The sequence below is a fragment of the Nyctereutes procyonoides genome, unplaced genomic scaffold, assembly GCF_905146905.1.
Source record: "Nyctereutes procyonoides isolate TBG_1078 unplaced genomic scaffold, NYPRO_anot_genome, whole genome shotgun sequence".
Taxonomy (NCBI): Eukaryota; Metazoa; Chordata; class Mammalia; order Carnivora; family Canidae; genus Nyctereutes; species Nyctereutes procyonoides.
The window spans coordinates 13708078-13734947 of NW_026575037.1; the positions used below are offsets into that span (position 1 = coordinate 13708078).

Here is a 26870-nt window from a genome sequence, read left to right on the forward strand (position 1 = left end):
TCAAGCTCATGACTTATTAAAATTTCCCTTTCAAAAGGATAATAACATAAACAGAAAATAGAATGTTTCAGGCAGCAGTGATAAAAAATACAGATGTTCTTGGGTGCCTGAGTGGCTCAGTTGGTTAAGTGTCTGACTTTGGCTTAGGTTACGATTCCAGGGTTGTGGGATCAAGTCCTGCATTGGGCTCCCTGCTCAGAGGGGAATCTTCTTTTCCTTACCCCTCTCCATTGCTCGTGATCTCTCTCATAAATAAATAAAATCTTTAAAAAAAGGCAAATAGATACAATACAGATGTTCTTGAGCATGTGTTCTCAGTGGGGACAAATATTGGTTCTTAGAAGGCAAAAAATCTTATTCTTCTTATGTTTAAAGGACAAAAAGATATATAGTAAACAGATATATAGTATATGTGTGGTATTAGAATTTCAAGGGAGTACAATTAGGGAAAAAATATCTAAAAAGGCTCTTTAGCGAGGTGAGAAGGCAAAATTTGAGAAACAATGCTGTAGATAGATTCTTTTGCCAAGTCAAGAAAATCTAAATTAATTCCAATATAATAATTCAAAATACCTGCATGAAACAGAAAAGCGTGGTAATTATATTTTTAACCAATATACTTGTGAATGGCTCCAATTCTTTGGCCTTTGTTTTTCTCAGAAGTTACTAGAATTGTTCAAGTGTAAAGAAAAATTCTAGGATTAACTGGGAAAAAAAGGACTATGAATCATTAAGTTTACAACACACAGAATACAAACCAAGAAAGTAAGTTTATTTAAATTACTAAAATAAGCTTCTAAAGTCATTTACAGATCACCTGCTACAATTATTTTTCCTGAAAGATATAAGTAACATTTATTTCTTTAAAATTATTTTGGTCAGAGAAACATTTAATAAAAACATTTGTTTCTCCATATAATATATGTGTATAAAATAAGCTTTTTCAAAAACTCTTGTTTTAGAATCATCTATAAATCAGATGGCCTGACTCCTGATAGTCAGGAGCAAGTTTCAATAAAGGGTATCAATTTATGAATACTGGTTGTCCTAGTTGGAAGAAACCAGACCACACTCCACACTATCAGGCATGGGATCCTCAAAAGGTAAATGATAAAGCCAATGACTGCCTCTAGTATTCTAAAACCAGTATTTTCACTTGAAGGTTTGTAGACAATAAAAACAAAACAAAACAAGGTGGATCTGGAATCTTAAGATATTAAGAAAAACCAAGCAATCGATAAATGAGAAAGCTTAATTACAGAAGCAAGGTGACACTTGAAATGCAACAGTAGTACAGGAATGCACAATAGTACATTTCGACATTCTTCACATATGGTAAAGTTCACTTTCTTTTTGGCTTGAGACACTCTTAATAAGATTCATCATGTGCACAGTGAATCTTTACATTTGTCATAAGAGCGTCATTAAAAGACTTTAAAACTGCACGTAGAAAATCAAATCCTTCTTTGACAGTCCAGGAAAGCTGGTTGACCAATGGTTTACCAATTCTGGCAACTATATTTCTGAATTTAAAACAAAGGCTTTAGGATATGTCCAAAATAAAATGCTCTGAATTGACCACACCCTTCAGAGTCAAATGAACAAATATGTTAAACCTTATAATATACATGCTTCAAAATCCTTGGGAGGACCAAAAATTTCTTAAAGGAAAACAAGGACATGTGAAAAACAAATCCCAATAGAATTCACTGAGAATAGAGTTCATATGGCTATGCTCGAGTGACCTAAGTCTCAGTGGCTTATTTTAAATTTCATCTTGAAGACTTCTTCCCCCTTTCCTCCTCATTCCACAATTTCTCTCTTCCCTTGACTCCTTCTCCAGACCTCCAAAAACAAAGAAAAAAAAATCCAAACACACACTCAGATGACCTTTCATTACTCTTGTTCCTGTAAGGGGAAGGTAAGGAATCTACACCTAAATGATGTAAAAGAAAACAAAATGGGAAAACCCATGGCTGTATTTAGAAAGCTGTCTTACTAATAGCAAACTCTGTGAAAAATCTAACTTAAAAAATTGGGAGGATTCATAGGAAGGAGCCCAATACCCCCCAACCCTGGTCTGGTCATACCATAGCAATAATGACTCAAACCCCGAATCTAAACAGATCCTCTATGGGACTGCATATGATTTACAGTCCTCAGAGACCATTAACACAGATCTCAGTGGAAACAGGGAAATGATTCTCTCAAGTAACAGATAATTAAGTTGAATAAATGATTTAGATATTCCATGTTTACATAAGAACTTCCTTTAAAAAAACAAACAGTTCTTTCAAAAAGAGCCCTGAATCCTGTTGCTGGTTAGAAAGTCTGAAAAATTTTTAGAACTTGAGACATGATTTTTGTCCTTTGTCACTCTTTATAAGCAGATGCCACTTTTCAGGGCATTTTCAGGTTGGACAGGCAGGACCAAGTGAGAAATACGGCTCCAGAGTCCACTTAATTTGTCTGGGTCCATATGTTTGTAGGAGTTGGGTGTGTCAGAGTTGGTGAACTTGACTTTGAGAAAATCTCTCACTTTTTCCTCAATTTCCTTTAGGCCTAGACTGGTTCCCAGTGTGTCTTCCTCCAACAAGACAGTCAGGACTAAGGCTACATCTTTGAAGGCTGCATTTTCATGGTCACAATATTTATAGAAGATCAAAGTAGAGCCTGCAGGCAGTGACTCAAAGCGGTGTACCACAGCTGCATTCTGGCCATTCTTGAAGCCGTTGCTCAGTTCCCAATCTACCTCTTGTTTGACAATATCACTGTCTTGAGTAGCTTTGCCCGCCCCATCAATCCGGATGGCACGGACACTACGGAAAGAAGAGTAGGCATCCGCAATTTGTTCGCTCAGACACCTAAGTGCTTCTTCAGCATCTCGAGCAGCAGTGAGCAGCAAGATGGCAGGCTGAGGCCGAGGTTGGGAGCTATTAAGATGTTTTTCAAGGAATGTAAGGCTCCTTCTCCACAGTTTCTCATCTTGACCTTGATACTTACTCATAAGTTGTTTCATCTGGTTCTGGAATTCTTGAACAGCAGTGGTTTCTACCTCAGGAGTAGTAGTGTACAAAAAACTCCCAAGAACAAAAGCAGCTATCAGAACAGCTAGCCACCACCACTTTATCTTGATAAAGGATGCACTTTTGGGTTGTCCAGTCACTTCTGCTCAGGAAACAAACAAACAAACAAACAAACAAACAAACAGATTCAAATACCATTTTCGTAGATTCAAGAACAAGTGACTTTTAAAATCAGTATTAATCTTCAGAAATATTAGATAAGAGAGGAAGGAATTTAAAGAGTGGAGCTGGTAATTTACTATCTTAAAGAAATGTTCTTCACATGTATTTAAGAAAATTTCACATCCATAGGTTTTAGGTGTATGTGTCTCTTCAATGGCAAGATGATAAAAAGCCTTAGAGGAAAAAGTAGAATTTAAATATATGAAGTGTCAAAGCAAGTCAGAAATAATATATAATCTATAAAGCAAAACTATCATTACCACTGCTAGTATCTGGGAGGTAAACAATAAAAAGGTCAATTGATAAAATATTTATTTTTTACTTTATTTATTTATTCATGAGAGGCAGAGAGAGAGAGAGAGAGAGAGAGACAGAGAGAGGCAGACACACGGGCAGAGGGAGAAGCAGGATCCATGCAGGGAGCCCGACGCAGGACTCGATCTTGGGTCTCCAGGATCAGGCCTGGGCCGAAGGCGGCGCTAAACCGCTGGGCCACCAGGGCTGCCCGATAAAATATTTTTTAATTTAGACATTCAGAATTCATACAGGTTATTATCCAAGGTGGAGTGTTTCTGAAGTATACAGAGGGATTAAAAAAGGATGCACTCTAAGTGAACATCATCCATATAATATATGGAGGTAGCTGTCCCTTTAGTTGCACTGATGTCCATTCTTCTGTGGAATGCAAGCTAACACTAGTAAAATCAAGCTCGCAACTCATCTCTAATTATTATTGGCAATAATGATATCAATTTACATTTATCTAGTGCTTTTCAGTTTATAAGCACTTTCTCATGTACCACTTCATTTAGTAGGATAGCAACAATAATACTTTTATACTTTCTATTTTATTTGTACTATGGACTTTTAAAAAAAGATTTAGAATTTTTTATTTTTATTTTTTTAAATATTTAATTTATTTATTCATGAGACACACACACACACACACACACGAGAGAGAGAGAGAGAGAGAGAGAGAGGCAGAGACACAGGCAGAGGGAGAAGGGAGAAGCAGGCTCCATGCAGGGAGCTTGACGTGGGACTGGATCCCACGTCTCCAAGATCACGCCCCGGGCCGAAGGTGGCGCTAAACCGCTGAGCCACCGGGGCTGCCCTGTACCATGGACCTTTTAGAGGAATAGTTCTCAAAGTGTGATTGGTGGGTGCCTCAAGATCCTTCCAAGAGGGTCCTTGAAGTTAAAACTATTCTCATAACACTAAGATTTACTGATTTTTCCTATCATTTTCATTGCATTGGATTGATGGTGCAAAGCCATGGTGGGAAAAGCAACTGATGACTTAGAATCACAGGACAGTGCTAATGTAGTCTTTGTATTCATAGCCAAGAATTTAAAGTTATCAGTGAAACTGCTTCATCAAGCAGTTAAAATTATTCATCTTATTAAAATTCAACCCTTGAGTACAAATCTCAAATGGAATATATGAAGAACTGGGAAATATACATAAAGCACTTCTGAAGCCTAGCAAATCACAGTTTTCTCAAGGAAAAGAATTTTGTGCAACTGAGTCGAGCTGAACTAGTACTTTTAACAAGTGACAAACTATGGTTAGTCAGACTTGAGTATTTGGCAGACATTTTCTTGAAAATGAACAAAATGAGTCTGTTGTTTCTAGGAAAACAACTGACAATATTTTTTGTCAATTATAAAATTTATAATTTTTAAAAAAAACTTTAAAAAAAGATTTTATTTATTTATTCATGAGAGACACACAGAGAGAGAGGCAGAGACATAGGCAGAGGGAGAAGCAGACTCCATGCAGGGAGCCCGATGCGGTACTCGATCCCGGGACCCCGGGATCACGACCTGAGCCAAAGGCACATTCAACCACTGAGCCACCCAGGTGCCCCGAAAATTCAGAGTTTAAAGTAAGAATTAGGATTATGGAAATATTGTATCCGCCACTATAAGCTTGACAGCTCCCAAATCCTTCAAGACGTTTTGTTTTGAGATTGGTGGTGATATCAACAAATGTGATCTTTTATTCTATTTGACAAATGTGTCAACATTTGGAAGATCTTCATAACTTAGTGAACCAGTATTTTCCAAATGATCAGTGCATGATATTCCATTCAAAGTACAAGAAAGACCACTGAATTTTAATGTAACAAAACACAAAAAGTTCATTAATATAGTTTCAGATCTTACATTTTAAGTAACTTGTTGAATTTTGGACAGTATCAAAAGAGAATATCCAAAATTATCTTTAGACTGTTAAAAACTACATTATCTGTATAAAGCTAGAGTTTTACATATACCACAACCAAAACTATATACTGTAACAGGATGACTACAGAAGCAGATATGAGAATCCAGCTCTGTTTTATTAAGCTAGACATTAAAGAGATTAGAAAATATAAGCAATTTGTCACTATTCTTACTAAATTATTTAAAAGTAAATAGGTATTTTTACAATTTTTCAACTTTAATTTCTAGGTAAATATGGATAGGTATAGCCCATATTTTTTTTTTAAAAAAGCTCTTTAAGGTATTTATTAATTTTGCTAGTAGAAAGTAGTTTTGAGACCAAAGTGAGATTGACTGTGAAGTTATTTTCTTCTTATTCACTAAGGATAATATATAGGCTTAGAGAATTACAGAAACTTGCTGCAAGGCTCTAACAGGAGGTTATGTTAAGTGGTCCAATCTAATCCAAATACAGGTCTGCGGACTCTCAAACCCATGGTAATCCTATTACATCATGTTATGTGCCATCTTTCTTTTGACTCAGCAAGGTTCGCCTGGTTATTAGTATTAGTAGTTCTGCTTATTAACTTACTTTTGGACTTACGGATAAATAAGTGAAGGGGAAAACCAGATATTGTTTCATATAGTTTGTCCTTAAAGAATTTCACTGCTAGTAAAATATGTACTTTTTCCTCTTAAGTGCTTACAGTACAATTCTTCAGATAGCACTGTTTTTGTTTTTTGCTGTCAAAAAAATTAAAACAATTAAGAATGACCAATTTTAAAAACTCACTTAATAAAAACTGAACAAACTTACGTTGGCTGGAGGTTGACGGAGACCTGTTTCCAAGCTCTGATTTCTGAATGCTGTCATCTAATGATAGGAGTAATAAAGACTATCAATTTCTGGTTCAGAATTTAAGTATTTCCAACAGAGGAAGAAAATACAAATTCCACCAAGAGAATATAAGGCAGAAATCAGACAGAAACGGAAGAAAAAGCAGATCTAAGTGCCCATTAGACTGACAGCTCCTTGAGACTCAAGAGTTATTTCTGTCATAATTATTCACAGCATGTCATGGTGTCAAGAGTATAAAGGATACTCTTCATACATTTGTTTTATGAAAAAGCCTTAAAGTATTTGACTCAAATTATTTAATGGAAGTAGTGAAACTTATGGCACAAAGTTGAGACCAAAGAAAAGTACAACTAAAAGAAAATAAGACATGTTATACCATCTGAAAAACTGCCATGTTTTGGACTCCTGCCTGGTGATGATGCTGCAAGAGGGGAAAAAAGGACAAAATACGGATTATGAGTTACCTGGATAAGTGGTTTTAAGGTAAATGCAATCTTAATCCTCACTATTCTCTACCTCAGACTGACTCAAATATTTACTCTGGTGCCTCTGATCATTTCAAATATCAGTAATATTCTAAAAATTATATTAAAAACTTTCACCATTTCAACAATCTGTTTTATTTAGGTTTGTAGTTAAACAACAGATTTCAAAAATAATTTTCTCATGACTCCATCAAATCTCCACTTCTATCATTGTTTTTAGCAATGATAGCAAACAAAAACTATCCTCTTTCCTTTTCTCTTCCATCCTTCTTGACATGAGCATAGATTTTTAACATAAAAGAGAGAAGAAATAGAAGGACGTGGTTTTGAAGGTGGAGAGGCTAAGTTACTGACTCATATGACCTATATTTAACAATACTGCCATCTATCATTTGCCTGGAGTTTTATAACTTACGTATATATAAATGACCTTCCTGGTGTTTACCAAGAGCTTTCATTTGAGAAACACTGGACTAAACTGGAGGTATAAAATTAGCACTGTTAAAATATAGAAATAGCCTTATTCTTGATCATATGACAAAAAAACTTCAAATGAAACAAAAATGACATCAACCTTCACTCTAAAGGCATATTGTTTTACAATTACTTGTTTAGCCTAGGAAATTACATCATTTAGAAATTTCTAAGTAAAAAAAAAAAAAAAAAAAAAAAAAGGAACTTCTAAGTTAGGCCACCAAAGCTAACAACTCTAGTACTAAAACAAACAAATTCCATCAAGTGATGTTTTATCCTGAATACCTTACTCTATGGTTGCAAAGATCAAATGAAATAATATATATTATTATAATATAATAACATATAACTATAATAATATGATAATATTGCAATATATATTATATAGAGATCAAATGAGATAATTTTATGTAACACCTAACTACAATAGAACTATAATATATAGTATATTTATAATACTAGTAATATAATTATATAGCAAATATAATACTTACATAACCCAGAGAACAGTTTAAATTTTAAAGTTTAAAAAATTAAGAAAATAATCCCATTTACAGTAGTATCAAAAAGAATAAAATACTTAGTAATAAACTTAACCAAGGAGGTGAAAGACTTGTACACTGAAAACTATAAAACACTAAAAAAATTAAAGCTGACATAACTAAATGGAAAGATACTCATGTTCACAGATTGGAGAATTAATATTGTTATAATGTCTATTGTACCCAAAGCAATCTAAAGATTCAATACAATACCGATGAAAATTCCAATGGCATTTTTTACAGAAATAGAAAACAATCTTAAAATTCATAGGAAACACAAAGGACTCCAAATAGTCAAAGAAATTTTGAATAAGAAGAACAGAGATGGGGGGCATTACACTTTGACTTCAAAATACATTATAAAGCTAGATTAATCAAAACAGTATTGTACTGGCATAAAAACAGACAGAGACCAACAGAAGAGAACAGAGTCCAGAAATAAATCCATGCAGATATGGTCAACTGATCTTCGACAAGGGTACCAAGAATAAACAATGGGGAAAGGACAGTCTCTTGAATTAATGCTGCTGAGAAAACTGGATATTCACAAGCAAAAGAATGAAACTGGACTCATATCATACGCAAAAAGTCAACTCAAAATAGATTTAAGACTTAAACACAAGAACCAAAACTACGGGGGGGTTGCCTGGGCAACTCAGTTGAAGGAGCGTGTGACAACTGATCTTGGGATCATGAGTTCAAGACGCATACTGGGTGTGGAGATTGCTTAAATAAATAAAACTTAAAAAACAACAATAAAAACAAAACCATAAAACTCTCAGAAAAAAAACAGAGAAAAGGCTTCCTGACACTGGCCTTGGCAATGACTTCCTATATATGATACCAAAAACACAGGCAACAAAAGCAAAAACAGACCATGGGATTATAGCACACTTAAAAAATTGTTGAGCTAAATTAAAATCACACCTCACACCTGTTAGGATGGCGATTATCCAAAAAGCAAGAGCAAGGTATGTACAGAGGATGTGGAGAAAGGGAGCCCTTGTATACTGTAGGTAGGAATATAATTGTTACAGCCACTATGGAAAAGTATATGAAAGCTCCTCAGAAACTGAAGAATGAAACTACCATATGATACAGCAATCCTACTTTTGAATATATAGCCAAAGGAAATGAAATCAGGATCTTGAAGAGATATCTGTATGCCCATGCTCACTGCAGTAATATTCACAATAGCCAAGACATGGAAGCAACCTAAATGTTCCCTGATGGATGAATGGATAAAGAAAATGTGGTATATACAGTTAATCCTTGAACAATATAGGTTTGAACTCTGCAGGTCCACTTATATGTGGATTTTTTAAAATAAATACAAAAAATACAATTTTTTTTGAAGATTTGCAACAATTTGAAAAAACTCAAAAGTTGAATTACATAGCCTAGAAATATTTTAAGCCATTAAGAAAAAGCTAGGTATTTCATGAATGCATACAATATATGTAGATACTATTTTATCATTTGCTACCATAAAATACACACAAATTACAGAAAGTTAAAATTTATCAGAATTTACACACACCGATTGTATATGGTGCCATTCACAGCTGAAAGAAATATAAACAAACATAAAGATGCGGTATTAAATAATAATTGCATAAAATTAATGGTAGTGTATACTTTAATAAGGCCATAGTTTTTACAGAAAAAGCCATCAAACCTCAAACAATAAATTCCTGCTGGAGAAAACGGTGTCCAGATACATATGACCTCACAGGATTTACAACAGAGCCAATCAAGGAAATCATGAGACAGCGTGAATATGGCAAACCAGGGAGGGGGTGAGAGGTTTCAAGATATGGATCTTAGATTCAAATATGCTACAAAGCTATAGTAACCAAAACAGTATGGAACTGACACAAAAACAGACATATAGATCAATGGAACAGAATAAAGAGCTCAGAAATAAACTCATGATTATATAGTCAATCTTTGACAAAGGCAAGAACATGCAATGGGAAGAAGACAGTCTCTTCAACAAATAATGCTGGGAAAACCAGACAGCTACATGCCAAAGAATCAAACTGTACCACGTTCTTACACCATACACAAAAATAAACTCAAAATCAATTAAGGACTTAAATGTAAGAGCTGAAACCATAAAATCCTAAAAAAGAGCACAAGTAGTAATGTCTCTGATATCAGCTGTAGCAACATTTTTTTAGATCTGTTTATTGAGGCAAGGGAAACAAAAGCAAAAATAAATTATTGGGACTCCATCAAAATGAAAAGCTTTGGCACAGCAAAGGAAATAATCAAGAAAACTAAAAGACAACCTACAAAATAGGAGAAAATATTTGCAGATGACATATTTGATAAAGGGTTAATATCTAAAATATAGAAAGAACTTCTACAACACACACAAAAACAAATCATATAATTAAAAATGGGCAGATGACATGAACCAGGTATTTCTACAAAGAAGACATACAGATGCAAACAGACACAAGAAAAGATGCTCAATATCACTCATCATTGGGAAAATGCAAATTAAAACCATAATGAGATATTACCTCATATCTGTCAGAATTGTGAAAATCAACAAAAAGAAACAATTATTGGCATAGATGTAGAGAAAAATAATCTTGTTGTATGGTAGGAAACATTTGGTAGGAAGCAGATGCAAACTGGTGCAGCCACTGTGGAAAACAATATGGAGGTTCCTCCAAAAATTAAAAATAATTACCACCCCATGATCTAGTAATTCCACTAGTGGGCATTTACCCAAAGAATATGAAAATACAAATTTGAAAAGATACATGCACCCCTATATTCACTGCAGGATTATTTACAATAGCCAAGTTATAGAAGTAGTCTGTGTCCATTGATAGATGAATGGATAAAGAAGATGTGGTGTCTGTGTGTGTATAAAAACGAATGAAATCTGGCCATGTGCACAACATGGATGAATCTAGAGGGTAAAATGCTAAGTGAAATAAATCAGAGAAAGACCACTACCATATAACTTCACTCATATGTGGAACTTTTTTTTTTTTAAAGATTTTATTTATTTATTCATGAGAGACACACACAGAGAGAGAGAGAGACAGAGACAAAGGCAGAGGGAAAAGCAGGCTCCATGCAGGAAGCCCGAAGTGGGACTTGACCCCGGTTCTCCAGATCACGCCCTGGGCTTAAGGTGGCGCTAAACTGCTGAGCCACAGGGGTTGCCCTCATATGTGGAATTTAACAAAGAAAGCAAACAAAAGAAAAAGGATAAAAAACAGACTCTTAAATATAGAGAACAAACTGATGGTTACCAGAGGGGAGATGGGTAGGAGGATGGGTGAAACAGGTGAAGGGGATTAAGAGTATTACTTACCTTGATAAACTGAGTAACTGCTGAGTCACACTATACTGTACATGTAAAACTAATATAACACTGTATGCTAATTATACTGGAATTAAAAAAAATGATATGGATCTAAGAGAAACTCAAGAGCAAATAGACACACCAGAGGAATTAAGAGAAGATGACTTGATAGAGATGAGTGCTCCTGAACTGAGGAAGAAGACCTAGAAGAAGCAGTGCCAGAAAAAAAAGACTGACATTAGATAATCTGGCAGAAGGACTCCAATTTTAAGACTGCCTTCAACTTCTTTTACAACATGGACCCTTTCATGACAGAGGCACTGAAACTAAAGGAAATGGTGGAAGACAGTTGGTACCATATAGACACATTTTTCAGAGACATGAGAAGGTAAAAAAAAGTCAGACAGAAATCACATATTTTGGAACATGCCTCCCCTTCCACATTCTCCATCTTTTCAGCCTCTGCCACCCTTAAGACAGCAAGACCAATCCTTCCTCTTCTTCCTCAGCCTACTCAATACAAAGAAGACAAAGTTGAAGACCTTTATGACGATGCACTCCCACTTAATGAACAGTAAATAAGCATCATGCTGTACAGTTAATGAACTATCTGTTGTATTAGTGTGAAAAATCTAATACTTGTATGGCAAGAATTGTAGGAGACGTTTTTGTGTTATCATCTTCTCTTTCAAGTATTCATTGTGTAGAGCATTGTGTGCAAGACTTACATATAGAAGAGGATAGCCTATCCTTATATAGGCATATGAGTGATGTTTAATATAAAATTAATAATGTCAGTTTTCTTACTGTTTCATTACTTTGCTTTTAAGGAAATAGGATACTGTATACCTTTCTCTTTAGTAACCAGAGAAACTATCAGCCTATCATTACAGGTAAATGTTTTTTTAAAAAGAAACAACATTCCCAATACTGTGTCATGAATATGACTATAATACTGTATGCTATGGAAGCTTTATAATGATCCATTTATTAGTGTATAGGTTAGGCTACTATGAAGCGATCAAATCAACTATCCTAGGCTACCATAAAACATGCTGCTTCTTCATTATCAATTCATGAATCATTATACCTGTAAATAAATACTCCTTTTTCACATTATCAAGTTAATTATCAATTAACACTTTAATGTCAAGTGTTAATAATACATATAAAATCTACAATGTTTTGCATCATATAAGACTATAGAGTTGTAGGTCCTGACAGACAACTCACTTTGTGCAGAATCTAAAATAGTCAATTCACAGAAGCAGAGAGTAGAATGGTGGTTGAGGGAGAAGGGGGGGAATGAGGAGGTATTAAAGGGTACAAAGTTTCAATTATACAAGATGAAAAAGTCCTAGAAATCTACTATAAATTATAGGACCTATAGCTAACAACACTTTACTGTGTATTTACAAATACAGAACTTATGTTAAGTGCTCTTATCATACAAACACACACACACACACTCACTCACTCAATCAATCAATAAATGGGTGGGAGGAAACTTTTGGAGGTGATACGCTTATGGCATTGATTGTGTTATGGTTTTTAAGATGCATACTGATCTCCAAAGACATCGAGTTGTATACTTTAAATGTATGCCAATCATACCTCAATAAAAGGACTAAAAAAGTTATTATATGAGCATGGCAAGTAGAGGAACCTACAGTGAAAGACCGTATGAAAAATTATCTTAGAAAAAAAATCCATCAAGATAATGCTTATCTTGAATAGCTTACTCCTTGTTGCAAAGATCAAATGAGATAATATATGAAAATTCTGGAAAGTGTTCTTCTATGATGATTTTAATGATGAATAATAGCTCAATAAGTTATTATATAACATGTAATATTTATAAAATTCACAGAATACAAACAAACTTAACAGGCTATAAATTGCTCAGGTGAGCATTCTCTAAGAGATCATTTCTATCCCTCTTATTAAAAATATTATTAGAAATAGTGACAAATTCCTTAAACAACACACACACACACACACACACACACACACACACACACACCACTTTTTAAAAGATAAAGCTCGAGGTTTTCTAGTCTGAAGAGTAACAGTAACAATTACTCTGTAAAAGTCAAGAGCGGATGGCATGAATCTTTCATAGTTGTTATCATTGATCATTACACTGGAAAATAGGAAAAATAGACAGTCGTACCATCTTCCCCAAAAGGTTAGAACACAGGCAGAAACCCAAACTGGAATCTATCTACCTGGGAACTGGTGCTAACATTGGGTGACAATAAGGACCTAAAATCCCAGATTTTTTTTTTAAATCCCAGATTCTTGAACACTTAAATCTAAAACTGAATTTTTTTCTCACTAAAGCAAGCAGAAATGTAACTTTAATGAACTATGAAATTCAGAATGCCAAGCAAACAATTTTTTAGATGATTTTGGATTGAAAAGGAATCTAGGAGCACTGGGTGGCTCAGTGGTTGAGCCTTTGATCCCAGGGTCATGGGATCAAGTCCCACATCTGGCTCCTCAAAGGGAGCCTGCTTCTCCCTCAGCCTATGTCTCTGTCTCTCTGCCTCTCATGACTAAAATCAGAAAGAAAGAAAGAAAGAAAGAAAGAAGAAAGAAAGAAAGAAAGAAAGAAAGAAAGAAAGAAAAGAAAAGAAAGAAAAGAAAGAGAGAAATCTATAAGGCTGTATGACAACACTGCAGTCTTCCACTTTTATTGAAAATATTTTTTCACTGTTCACTGTTATCTTTTTTTTAAAGATTTATTCATTTATGTATTCATTCATTCATTTATTCATGATAGATATATAGAGAGAAAGAGAGAGGCAGAGACACAGGAGGAGGGAGAAGCAGGCTCCATGCCGGGAGCCCGACGCGGGACTCGATCCCGGGACTCCAAGATCATGTCCTGGGCCAAAGGCGGCGCTAAACTGCTGAGCTACCCAGGGATCCCCTCACTGTTTTTATCTTAGTCCTCATGTGGTTAAAGGTCTAAAAAATTCTGTTATCTGCACCTTACTGTGCAAATTTCTGGTATGTAATTTCTATATAACTCTCAAAGTTCTCTCTATATGGTAGATGGCTATTAATCAGTATACAGTTATTTAAGTCTTAATAAGTACACTAAGACAAAATAGGGATGCAAACAGATAAAGTACTAAGACTTAGCTATCAATTTATCTATTTCTACATTCCAATCAGATCTTTAATATAATTATTTTCCCTTCGCTTTGCATTTGCAGTGTCTTATCAGAGGAAATAAAAATGGTACATTTTTTGGTGACAATGTGTACTATACTTCACTTATCTGGAAGAAATTTATCTGTTATTAATTACCCAGAATGTATAGTTAAGAACTAAGAAATAAAAAGTCTCTGAGCTTTTCATAGTGTATATACTTAAACTCATCCATTTTTGCTTCTGAGAGTTTATTTCTCAGATCTACAAAGTAAGTTTTAAATTTTTTTTTTTTCGAGAAATGGAGGGAGGGAGAGAACAGTGCAGACGTAGGGGGCAGAGAGAGATAGAATCTTAAGCAGGTTCCACACCCAGCCCAGAGCCTGACTTGGGGCTCAATCTTACAACCCTGAGATCATGACCTGAGTCAAAGTTAAGACTCAGGCACTTAATCAACTGAGCCACCCAGCTGGCTTTAATTTTTGATACTTTTTATAAATATAATCCTACTAAGCTAAATAATTAATATTTGCCTTCCTAATTACAATAGGTCAGAAAGAGCAAAGTGTAAGAAGAAATGGTTTTCTGATAGCAAGGTACATACAACCATTAAGAATGACAGCTAACACTGAGAGACACCTAACTCTGGGAAACGAACAAGGGGTAGTGGCAAGGGAGGTGGGCGGGGGTTGGGGTGACTGGGTGATGGGCCCTGAGGGGGGCACTTGATGGGATGAGCATTGGGTGTTACGCTCTATGTTGGCAAATTGAAAAATAAATAAATAAATAAATAAATAAATAAATAAATAAATAAATAAATAAATAAATAAATAAATATGACAGCCAACAATAAAGCAATGACAGAATGTTATTTCAGTTTTAGACAGCTGAAGAACTCACATGTGGGAAAAAACTTCACTGGTGGAAAAGAATGAATTGTGACCATCACTACTTTGCTGATGGAAAAATAAAAGCTATAGAGATTTGTTTATCACAAAATAATCTTGTCTTATTACAGTCTGTCATTTTGCCCCCCCCTCCTTTTTTGTTAAGGTTTTATTTTTAAGTAATCTCTACATCCAACATGGAGTTTGAACTCACAACCCTGAGATCGAGTCACATGCTCTACTGACTGAGCCAGCCAGGTATCCCCCTACAGTTAGTCACTTCTTGAGCAAGAGATATGTGATAGGGATTTTTATATTATCTAAATAAAAGGGAATACCTAATGATCTTGATATTTATTGTGATTAGATGAGTAAAGAAGGGATAAAGGTTAAGGTTTTTTTTTTTTAAACAGAGCCAAAATTTATTGTGGACACAGCTACAGAAATTATGATAGATACTGAATTCAAAGCATGATTACTTCACCACATCTATCTATGATATTTCTTAAATTCTGTGACATTTAATCCATCCTAAACATGAATATACTATTTGTAGATTTCATACTTTATTACTTAATATAGTGGGCAAAGAGAGTTGCTCTAAGTGGGTAAACAAGTCTGCTACAAATAAAAAATAGGTACTGTCAATAGAGTAGAATTTCATGATTATGTATGGACTGGACTGCTGCTAGACAGAACTGACAACTTGTGAAGTCTATACCCATCATTCACTGGCTTTCTTTTCTTTCTTTTTTTAAAGATTTATTTATTTATTTATTTATTTATGAGAGAGAGAGAGAGAGAGAGAGAGAGAGAGAGAGAGGCAGAGACACAGGAGGAGGGAGAAGCAGGCTCCATTCAGGGAGCCTGACGCGGGACTCGATCCCAGGACTCCAGGATCGTGCCCGGGCCAAAGGCAGGCGCCAAACCGCTGAGCCACCCAGGGATCCCCATTCACTGGCTTTCTCACACCACTATTTACACTTTAGAGTCAGACCATCTCCTGCTATTCCAAACAGATGGAATAAATAGTAATCATAGCTGTTCTTTATTAATGAAATCACAATCTAAATGCCTGTCTCAAAAACTGAATATTTTTCTATATTGAATAATAAAGAAAAACAGCAAATAAACTTTATATTACTTCAGTAACAGGTAGAGATTTATCAACTTACTTTGCGTTGTAGTTCTTATTCTTGTGGTTTGTTCAAACCATTCCTGAGTTTCTTTTGGATATGCTGAGCCTGAAGCAAATACATACATACATATATATAGATATATTTATATTTATATACATATAAATACATATATCATATATCATTTCACAAACCTTGAAAACATATACCATACAAATTTACAAGGTAATTCTATCAGAAAGCCAAAACAAAGTTGGGGAAAACAACAAAAGCAATAGGTTCAGAAGTAAAAGATAAGGTTAAAGGATCACACCAGTAAAGGATGAGCCACTACTTACAGCAAAACAGGCAGCAAATAAAAATACAATCATCTAATAGACAAAACTATGTACAAGTCCTTTGTTCTGGTCTGAGAATGACTGAGTTCAATAATACTTGAACTTAATTTCAATATTATTTAAGAAGAAAAAAAACAATCATTTATTCTTGCAAATAAGTTACTTTAGGTAAAAGTCCTAAACGCATTTCCATATCACAGAATAATTACACGTTTGGTACCAATGTGTGGTGGGATTAAAAGGCAAAAATGGCAAAATAAACTTAACTTAAATCCTATTCAAATCTAAATTTGACAAAGTCAAAATTGCTTGACTGATAAAAGAACAGACAACCAATCACTTACTTAGCACAGAAGTTTGCTTATCAAAAGTTTTGAAGTTTCGACCTACAAGAAAAAAACAGAGATAGGCTCATACAATACTTGGAAATAAGAACAGTGATGATACTGCACAGACATTTTACTTGTATACTATGGATACTATAAACCAAAAAAATCTCCACAAAAATCAGACCTTTCTTTCAGCCGTCCCAAACATATGCATTATATTCATTTTTTTTTTCTCTTTTCTAAACTTCAAAGTATCCATCCAAGTATTGGATAATAAGTCAATTTTAGGATCAAGTCCATCAAAAATAATAGTTGTATGTACTGAATGTTTACCAGGTATGAAGTATAATTTTACTTAATTCTCACACTTTATGTGATTGATACCATTATTTCTATTTTATAAATAAGGACACTGAAATTGATCACTTGCCCAAGATTACATATCTAGAGGTAGTAGGGATAAGATATAAACTCAGGGTGTCATATATGTTAATATATACTATGTAAGCAATATTGCAGAGATTTCAAAGTTGTTATGAAAGATGCTACTTTTTCTTTTGAAATGGTATCTAAGGACAACTGTAAAAGGAATACAATGGGATGATTAGAAATGAATTTCAAACAATTATAGCAAAGTAAATCAAATCTGCCCTAAAGTTACTGTTCTACCCATCAGTACAAGTGTCACTGTAAATTTTCAATTTTTCTTCTGTATACAAATGCAATATATGCTTGTTGTAAAAGAAATACAACGTTTGGGGCAGCCTGGGTGGCTCAATGGTTTAGCGCCGCCTTCAGCTCAGGGCAGGATCCTGGAGACCCGGGATCGAGTCCCACGTCGGGCTCCCTGCATGGAGCCTGCTTCTCCCTCTGCCTGTGTCTCTGCCTCTCTCTCTCTCTCTCTCTCATGAATAAATAAATAAAAATAAAAATCTTTAAAAAAAAAGAAAAGAAATTCAACGTTCTAGAAATATCTGACTTAAAAATTCATAAATATCTATTGAGTGCCTACTACATGCAGGAATACCATGGTAAATAAGACACAGGAATATTCTTTCAGATTTGTTCTCAGTCTCTATCAACAAAGTACTTTTTAAAAAAGTAGATACATGCTTCTTAAAATGTGTTTCGTTGCTTTTAAATAAGTACTTTTTCTAAAAAAATATTTTATTTATTTGAGAGTGCATGTGTACCTGTGGCAGGGAAGGGCAGAAGGGGAAGGAGAGGGAAAAGAAAAGAACATCAAATAAACTCTGCTGAGTACAGAGCCCAACAGGGGGCTTGATCCCACAAACCTGAGATCATGACCTGAGCCAAAACCAAGATTAGACCCTTAACAGACTGAGCCACCCAGGAACCCCAAGAAATACTTTTTAAAAAAACACCTCTGACTTAGGGCTGTATCTTATAATCAAAGATATGTCATAGTTTAACTAGATGGTTTTTCTAGTAATACATAAAATAATGGCATCTTAGATTTGAGGACATATATCTTGATCATCTATTCATTAGTATACAAAGTATTCATTTTTCATAACTAAAAATTATTCCACTCTATGCATGTAGCATAATTTATATAGCGAGATACTTTTAAGAGCTTCCAAAAATCAAAGATTTAGAATAACAAAAGGCAAACATATAAGATGATTCAGCAAGTAATTTTCCACAAGATTTATTTTTGTGTCTCAGTGGCTTTTATCAGTTTTAAGTTCAAACCCAGAACCTTCTAAAAACTAAATATATATAAAGTGAAATAGAGTGGAATTCTATAAACACAATGATTACAAAACAGATTTCCAAAGACTTTTTCTTTAAAAACAATCTCATATTTCAAAAAAGGTGATGTGGAAAGAAAAGTCCCTGTATATTTCATATACAAGGATATTTTAGGTTGATTAATAATTAACTCAAATTCTGGGACTTGATTTATTTATTTATTTTAGATTAACATTCTATTTATTTACTCATGAGAGACACAGAGAGAGGCAGAGACACAGGCAGAGGGAGAAGCAGGCTCCCTGCAGGGAGCCTGACGTCGCACTCGATCCTGGGACTCCAGGATCAGGCCTGGGCAGACGCTAAACCGCTGAGCCACCCAGGGATCCCTGGGACTTGATTTAAAAATGAAAAAGAAAAAACTGTATCATTTCTGCTTAACCTAAGAAAATACATATCCACTGTAGATAATCAGCCAAATACAGAAGGAAAATGTCACCAATTATTCTACCATCCTAAACAAATCATTGTTATTAGCACTTTAATATATTACTTTCCAACCTTTTGTTATATTTTCTCAACATAGTGAGAATTTTCGAGACTATAAGCAAGGCTGTAAGATTTTTATATACCTATTACCTAGCTTACCATTAACTTTTTCTGTACCTTGGTTTATTATTTATTTATTCAACCTTCCAAGCTTTTTTTTTTTTTAAAGATTTTATTTATTAATTGGAGAGAGAGACAGAGATAGTGACAGAGAGCACAAGCCAGAGTGCACAAGTGGGGAGGAGGGGGAAAAAGCAGGCTCCCCACTGAGCAGGGAGCCTGATGTGGGGCTCCATCTCAGGACCCTAGGATCATGACCTGAGCCCAAGGCAGATGCTTACCCGACTGAGCCACCCAGGTACCTCCAATCTTCCAAACTTTCGTATTAGAGCTCAGATCATACTATATATGAAATTTTATATCCTTATTAGAATATATCCATGTAAATAGGCTCAAACTACATTAAGTTAAACTAAAAACACTAACAAATTTATATGAGAAGCAAGGGACATTCAACAAGTCATGGAATGCAGATTCTTTTTAATTTTTATTTATTAAAGATTTTATTTATTTATTCATGAGAAACAGAGAGAGAGAGAGAGAGAGAGAGAAGCAGAGACACAGACAGAGGGAGAAGCAGGCTCTACGCAGGCAGCCAAATGTCGGACTCAATCCCGGGTCTCCAGGATCACACCCTGGGTTGAAGGCAGTGCTAAACCATTGAGCCACCCGGGCTGCCCAGATTCTTGTTTTTTAAATTCAAATTCAAGCTTGGGTACAGGGTTGAAGCAAATTCAAGATGCTGGATGAGTTTTATTCACTATACCTCTTTTTCAAAACTTCATGTTAAATAGGAAAACAGAATCTTCAAAAAATAAAAAATTTGGGGATCCCTGGGTGGCGCAGTGGTTTAGCGCCTGCCTTTGGCCCAGGGCGCGATCCTGGAGACCTGGGATCGAATCCCACGTCAGGCTCCTGGTGCATGGAGGCTGCTTCTCCCTCTGCCTATGTCTCTGCCTCTCTCTCTCTCTCTGTGTGACTATCACAAATTAAAAAATAATAATAATAAAAATAAATAAATAAATAAATAATTTGACACCACACACAGACTTTTAAGAGTTTAAGACATGGTTTTACTTACTTTGTGATGACTGCCAAGATTCTGGATATTGACTTGATAATCTGGTGGTTTGATCTAAAAAAACAACAACAAAAATAGACATAGTACACTATAAAGTATATTATACTTTTTAAATGCATATTTTTATAAGAGAACAATGTGTAATCAAAAGAGCAAAAGTATTCCATAAAACTCCAGGGAATTCAACACTTGGGGGCACAATTTATTTTTAAAAAGTTTCTAAAGAGTTATGTTGTACCTAAAAAATAATGAACTATTTAATTATCTCTTTTCCCTAATGACTTTCTAAAGCAAAAAAAAATGTAAGACATAGAACATAGCATGAGGTAAGGGAGATAATAAAAGCTTTGAGTTGGGGAACATTTTTAAGGTTCATAATGGATCTTCTTGAAATCATTAATATCCATTTGTCTCAAACTTTTCCTGTAAGTGGTCAATACATTATATATTTTAGTCTACTCTTCCTTAAAAACTTGTTTTCATATAAAAATGGAAATCATAACTAAATCTGTTCAAAAGTGATCGGATTGTTACCTTGGAAGCAGAAGGATTTGACACATTCAGGGGTGGTAGCTAAATATTTTTGTTACCATATTCCTATTACTAAAAAAATTTGAACATCCATCTCTAAAATGTATTATATACATGTACTACTGAAATATATTAACTGATGTGTTGCATTATAAAACAAAAATAGACATCTTAAGTGGATGAAATAAATATAGATATACATAAAATTCTAATATTTTCTTCCTGCATTGCAATGGATTTTTTTTTGTTTTGTTTTTATTTAAATTCCAGTTAGTCAACATACAGTACAATATTAGTTTCAGGGGTAGAATTAAGGTACTCAGTACTTCCATACAATCCCAAGTGTTCATCACAGCAAGTATACCCCTTAATCCCCATCACCTGTTTCACTCATTCCCACCCCCCTTGCAACTATCAGTTTGTTCTCTATAGTTAAGAGTCTGTTTCTTGGTTTGCGTCTCTCTCTTTCTCTCTCTCTTTTTTTCCCTTTTACTTGTTTCTTCTTGTACCTCTTCACTGATAATTAGTCCAGAAAATAATCTAGGAAGATTTATATTCTTCTTAACATGCTCCTCTTTTTGTTCTTTAGAGTTTTCTTCTGCATGCAGGTGTGTGCTTCACTAAGAATTTAATAGAATTTTAGGTGCGCCTGGGTTGCTTAGTGGTTGAGCATCTGCCTTAAGCTCAGGTCGTGATCCCAGGGTCCTGGGATTGAGTCCTGCATCAGGCTCCTTGCAGGGAGCCTCCTTCTCCCTCTGCCTATTTCTCTGCCTCTCTCTGTATCTCTCACGGATAAATAAATAAAATCTTTTAAAAAAGAAAATTTATTAGAATTCTAAAGGGATCACAGAACCTGTGGTTTATGTAGTTTCAAAGAGCTATAAGCTGGTAACAATGGCATTAAACTATTGGCTATATGAATGGCTTAATCAGTCTCTCATTTTTAGAGCTTTGTGTATACATATACCAAAACTAATAAGAACACTTAATTTAAGTGTTTTCTACATGACAGGTACTTTCTAGGTGCTTGCACATGTGAATGAATTTAACCTCTTAATGAGGTTAATTTAACCCCAAATGAGGAAACTGAGGAACACAGAAGTTAAATAATGGCCTGAAGGCACAAACCTAGTAGTAGAGGAGTAAAACCCAGCGATTCTGGCTCAAGAGCCCATGTTCTTAACCACTATGCTAAAATGGTGCATAACTTCTTTGGTATTTCTGTATCAAGAAAGAATGGGGGAAAATGAGGAAGGGTGGGAAATATAAAGAATACTCAATGCCCATAAACCAGATTTGAGCTTATTTTTAAAATGGAATGATGAAGTAAAACAGGAATTATGGAAATTCTCAAAAAGTGGTGAGACTTAAAAAAAAAAAAGTGGTGAGACTAAAGTGGAGAATTACTCTTTCATAGGACTAAAATTTAAAATTATTCATAACTGACAGAGTTTACAAATTGGTTCAGCATCCTCTTAAGCCTCAATTGGTATTATTTTTTCTCTTCAGTCAACTCTTCCCTTTAATAAAACACAGATTCACATGAATAATCAAATGGTTATTACTAATCTGGGGTTAATCTGGACAATCCAGGGGTAAAAGCAATTATCTAGGTATATAAAAACTTCCTAAAAGCTAACTAACATTCCTTTTTTTTTTTGTGCTAACATTCCTAATAGTGTAATGAGTATAACTGCCAATGAGATCAGTTTCTCTAAGATTTTTAAATTTTTAAAAAAGATTTTATTTGAGAGAGAAAGAGTGAGCGCGCATATATGCATGCACATCAGTACACAAGGAGGGGGACAGGCAGAGGGAGAGGGACAAGTAGACTTTCTACTAAGGAAGGAACCCAACATGGGGCTCAATTCCAGAACCCTGGGATCATGACCTGAGCTGAAGTCAGACGCTTAACTGACTGAGCCACGCAGGTGCCCCTCTCTATAATTTTTTTTAAAAAACTACAAATAACTCTCTTAAGCCCCCAAAATATCTTATATTCCATACATAATCAAAGTAGGCTGAAGAGTGACTTGTTTAGATATTACATGGCATTACAGTACTAATCGGATGCACATATGGAATCAGTAATTTTAATAAATATTTAAAAAGTATACAGCTTTTTAAAAAGTCATTATAAGGAAAATACTTTGCAGTATTTTAAAAAGCATATTCACAAAATACCTTTATTTTTTATTTATTTATTTATTTATTTATTTTACAAAATACCTTTATATTTTAACTAAAAAGACAGCTCCTAAGATATAGTCATATGTATATAAAGCAAAGTTACCTGCAGAATCAAGAGAATCCCCGGATCTGATCTTATTAGTAGTAATATCACTGTCAGAGCTGTCTTGATCATCCTGTTCAGTTTCTCCTAAAAAGAAGTAAATAAGACACTAGTATATAGTCTATTCTAATTCTCTGAAGATCTAAATTAAAAAACAAATAATTAAACATTAAAATGAAGCCTCTCTAATTATCAGATATAGAATTGCTATTTATTATGTTTACTATTCTGGATCACAGTTTTTCATATAAGCTAAAACCGAGCTTATTACTGTTCTCTGAAGCACATAATTCTATCTCAAACAAATATTCAGAGTAGTATCTACAACATTATATCGAGGCTTTATCGTAGAGTTGAAGAGTAAACAATGAGTGTTAAATAGCGGAAAAATTTTACCTTATGAAGGGAACTACATGTTGCATGTAAATTCAGACAAGACTAGTATATGCACACACATGTGCTTACATGTGTCCATCTGTGTTTTGGAAAGGAGGTATACACACACCCATATATAAACATTTCAGTATGCAGGTCACCCTTAGATTATGGTGGGCTTTAAAAGGGACTAGATTTTATTGTGCTATTCATAGACTGATTATGAGAATTTGGAAAAAATGATTAATACCATAATCAAAGGCCAGAATACGCCAGAATCGTTTATTAGCTTTACTAACTGGTAACTCAGAAAAAAGATCCTTAAAATTCATAAAAAGGTTATCATCACTCACTCTATCCTATTTCACCTGCCCAATTATGAGTTCAGGCAGGCATGGATTTTTGTTTTTCTGAAGAAAAACACACTATTTTCTCCTCTCTCTGAAGTACCTGTCAAAATTGCTCATGTTAATAGGGAAAAAAAAAGATTTAGAATATTTTAAAAGAAAATACCTCCTTCAGAAAAATTGACCTTCTGTTGGACACTGGTGGCTTCTAGAAAAGAAAAGCAGACATATCATACATAATATCAAAAGCTAAGGCTCAACCATAAACAAAATCATGTAATTTAGAAAAGTGAACATAAAGACAGACTAAGCTTTTTTTCCTATTAAACCTTAAGAAATATATATTATTTCCCTCTAGGTTATTTCAGAAATAAGTCTGACATAAACTAGAATCAGGAAGAGTTTATTCTTCCTTCAGCCACAGATTCCATTTGTACTCTAAAATATGACCTGTTCACTGAGGGGGGCAACGGGATGAGCACTCGGTGTTCTGCTATATGTTGGCAAATTGAACTCCAATTAATACATACACACATACATAAATAAAATGTGACCTGTTTGCAGAAAACATTAAATTCTCTGTTAACAAATATTCCAGTCTCTATAGATTTGCTGTATTCTCATTCTATTTGCTAGATTCCTACACTCAAAGTCAAGTCAACTTGCCTTAGTACTATTCTCTTAAATTTTTTTCATGAATATTTCCATTCGTACAAAAAGGTATCACTCCCTTTTTTGGAGTTTTCTAAGCATACAACTATTATTGTACTTCTCTTATGTACAGCAGTTTACTTTCTTCATTCCTATAATTAATCCCATAGCACACACAAGATGTTTCCTTATTAAGAATCAATGGTTACCTCTTAATGTTTCCTTATTAAGAATCAATGGTTACCTCTTAAGTCATTATCTTAATATCTTAATAGTTAAGCCCTTGATATTTGCCCTGCTAGTTTAAAAAAAAAATCTTCATGTCTGCCATATGATTCCCATAACGTCACAAGGAATAGTCTCCTAGAGAAGGCTCAGAGATACTAAGTGACTTTTCTAAGGGTACCAGAACAAGTGATAAAAAAAAAAAAAAGATTTGAACACAGCTTCTTCTAATTTCTAGTCTACTACTTATCTACTACTGCATCAGTCTTGTTTATAATGGCATATAGTCAGCAATGATAATTATTTTTTTTTTGATTGGAGCAATTTAAGGTTCACAGCAAATTTTTTTTTTTTTTTGTAGGAGCTTGTTTGTTTGTTTTTAAAGATTTTATTTATTCATGAGACAGGGTGGGTGGGGGAGAGAAAGGCAGAGACACAGGCACGTGTGACTCTATCCCAGGTCTCCAGGATCAGGCCCTGGGCTGAAGGCGGCGCTAAACCGCTAAGCCACCGGGCTGCCCTCTCTGCTAGCCTCCATTATCAACATCCCCAGCAGAGTGGTATATTTGTTGGACAGTGGTATCACTGATGGACCTACATTTACACATCATTATCACCCAAAGACACTAATTTACATTATACCTCACTCTTGGTGTTGCACATTCTGTGGGCTTAGACAAATGTATAATGACATGTATCCATGGTATATTTTCATGCTCTAAAAATCCTCTGTGCTCTATCTTATTCATCCTTTCCCTGTCACTATCACCACCCTCAAACCCTTGACGACCATTAATCTTTCTACTATCTCAAGAGTTTTGCCTTTTCCAGAATGCCATATATGTTCCTGAATGTCTTTTCATGGCTTGATCATTTCTTTTCAGCATTGAATAATACTCCATTGTCTGGAGGTGCTAGTTTTATCCAGTCACCTACTGAAATTCATTTTGGTTGCTTTCAAGTTTTGGCAATTATGAATAAAGCTGCTATAAATGTGTTTGCAGCCTTTTGTGTGAACATTAAATTTTCAACTCCTTTGGGTAAATATTAAGCAGTGTAATTGCTGGATTGTATGGTAAGAATGTGCTTAGTATTGTATGAAATCATCCAACTGTCGTCAATGTGTTTGTACCATTTTATATTACAACTAGCAATGAATGAGTTCCTGTTATTCTACATTCTTGTTAGCATTTGGTGCTACCATTTTTCTGGATTTTGGCTATTCTAATAGGTGTGTAGTGGTATCTTATTTTAAACTGCTCTTCCCTGATGATGTATAATGTAGAACATCTGTCATGTTTATTTGCCATCTGTGTATCTGTTGTTGAGGTGTCTGTTAAGTCTTTGGTTCATTTTCAAATCAGATTTTATCATTGAATTCTAAGAGTTCTTTGTATATTTTGGATAATTGTCCTTTATTTGCTCTGTCTGTGGCTTGTGTTATTCTCTCATCATTGTCTTTTGCAGAGCAGAAGTTTGTAACTTCAATGAAGCTCAGCTTACCAGTTCCTTCACGGGTTGTGCTTTTGGTTTATATCTAAAGAGGTATCCCCAAACCCAAAGTCCTTTAGGTTTTCTCCCATTATCTTCCAGGAGTTTCCTAATTTTTTAAAAAAATTTATATTTAGGTCTCTGATACTTTTTGAGTTAATTTTTGTAAAGGGTTTAAGATCTGTCTCTAGATTCACTTGTTGCATGTAGATCCACTTGTTCTAGTGCCATTTAAGACTATTTTTGCCTCCATTGTATTGCCTTTGCTCCTTTGTCAAGTATCAGTTGACCACACATGGGTCTATTTATGGGTTCTGTATTATATTCTATTGATCAATTGGTCTATTCTTTTACCCATACCACACTATCTCAATTACTGGAGCTTTATAGTAAGTCTTGAGGTTGAACCCTCCTACTTTGTTCTTCAATACTGTGTTGGCTATTCTGGGTCTTTCAATTCTCTATATAAACTTAAATTTTTCACTATCCACAAGATAAGTTACTGGGATCTTGATTGGAAATGCACTGTGTCTATACATTAAGTTGACAAGAACTG

At 34.6% G+C, this 26870-nt stretch overlaps 1 protein-coding gene across 2 annotated transcripts in view; it reads right to left on the reverse strand.

Moving 5' to 3' along the window:
* Window positions 1–777: 777 nt before the first annotated feature.
* The window catches only part of TOR1AIP1 (torsin 1A interacting protein 1), a 43080-nt gene continuing 16987 nt past the window's right edge, over window positions 778–26870 (reverse strand). For both annotated transcript variants that reach the window (XM_055319518.1, XM_055319519.1), the window contains exons 5-12: window positions 24114–24155; window positions 23226–23312; window positions 20402–20455; window positions 17011–17052; window positions 16368–16436; window positions 6691–6735; window positions 6273–6329; window positions 778–3168 (exon numbers count right to left, since the gene is read on the reverse strand). In XM_055319518.1, the coding sequence (XP_055175493.1) occupies window positions 2381–3168; window positions 6273–6329; window positions 6691–6735; window positions 16368–16436; window positions 17011–17052; window positions 20402–20455; window positions 23226–23312; window positions 24114–24155 (1184 nt within the window). In that variant the 3' untranslated portion in view covers window positions 778–2380. The remainder of the gene's footprint in view (window positions 3169–6272; window positions 6330–6690; window positions 6736–16367; window positions 16437–17010; window positions 17053–20401; window positions 20456–23225; window positions 23313–24113; window positions 24156–26870) is intronic.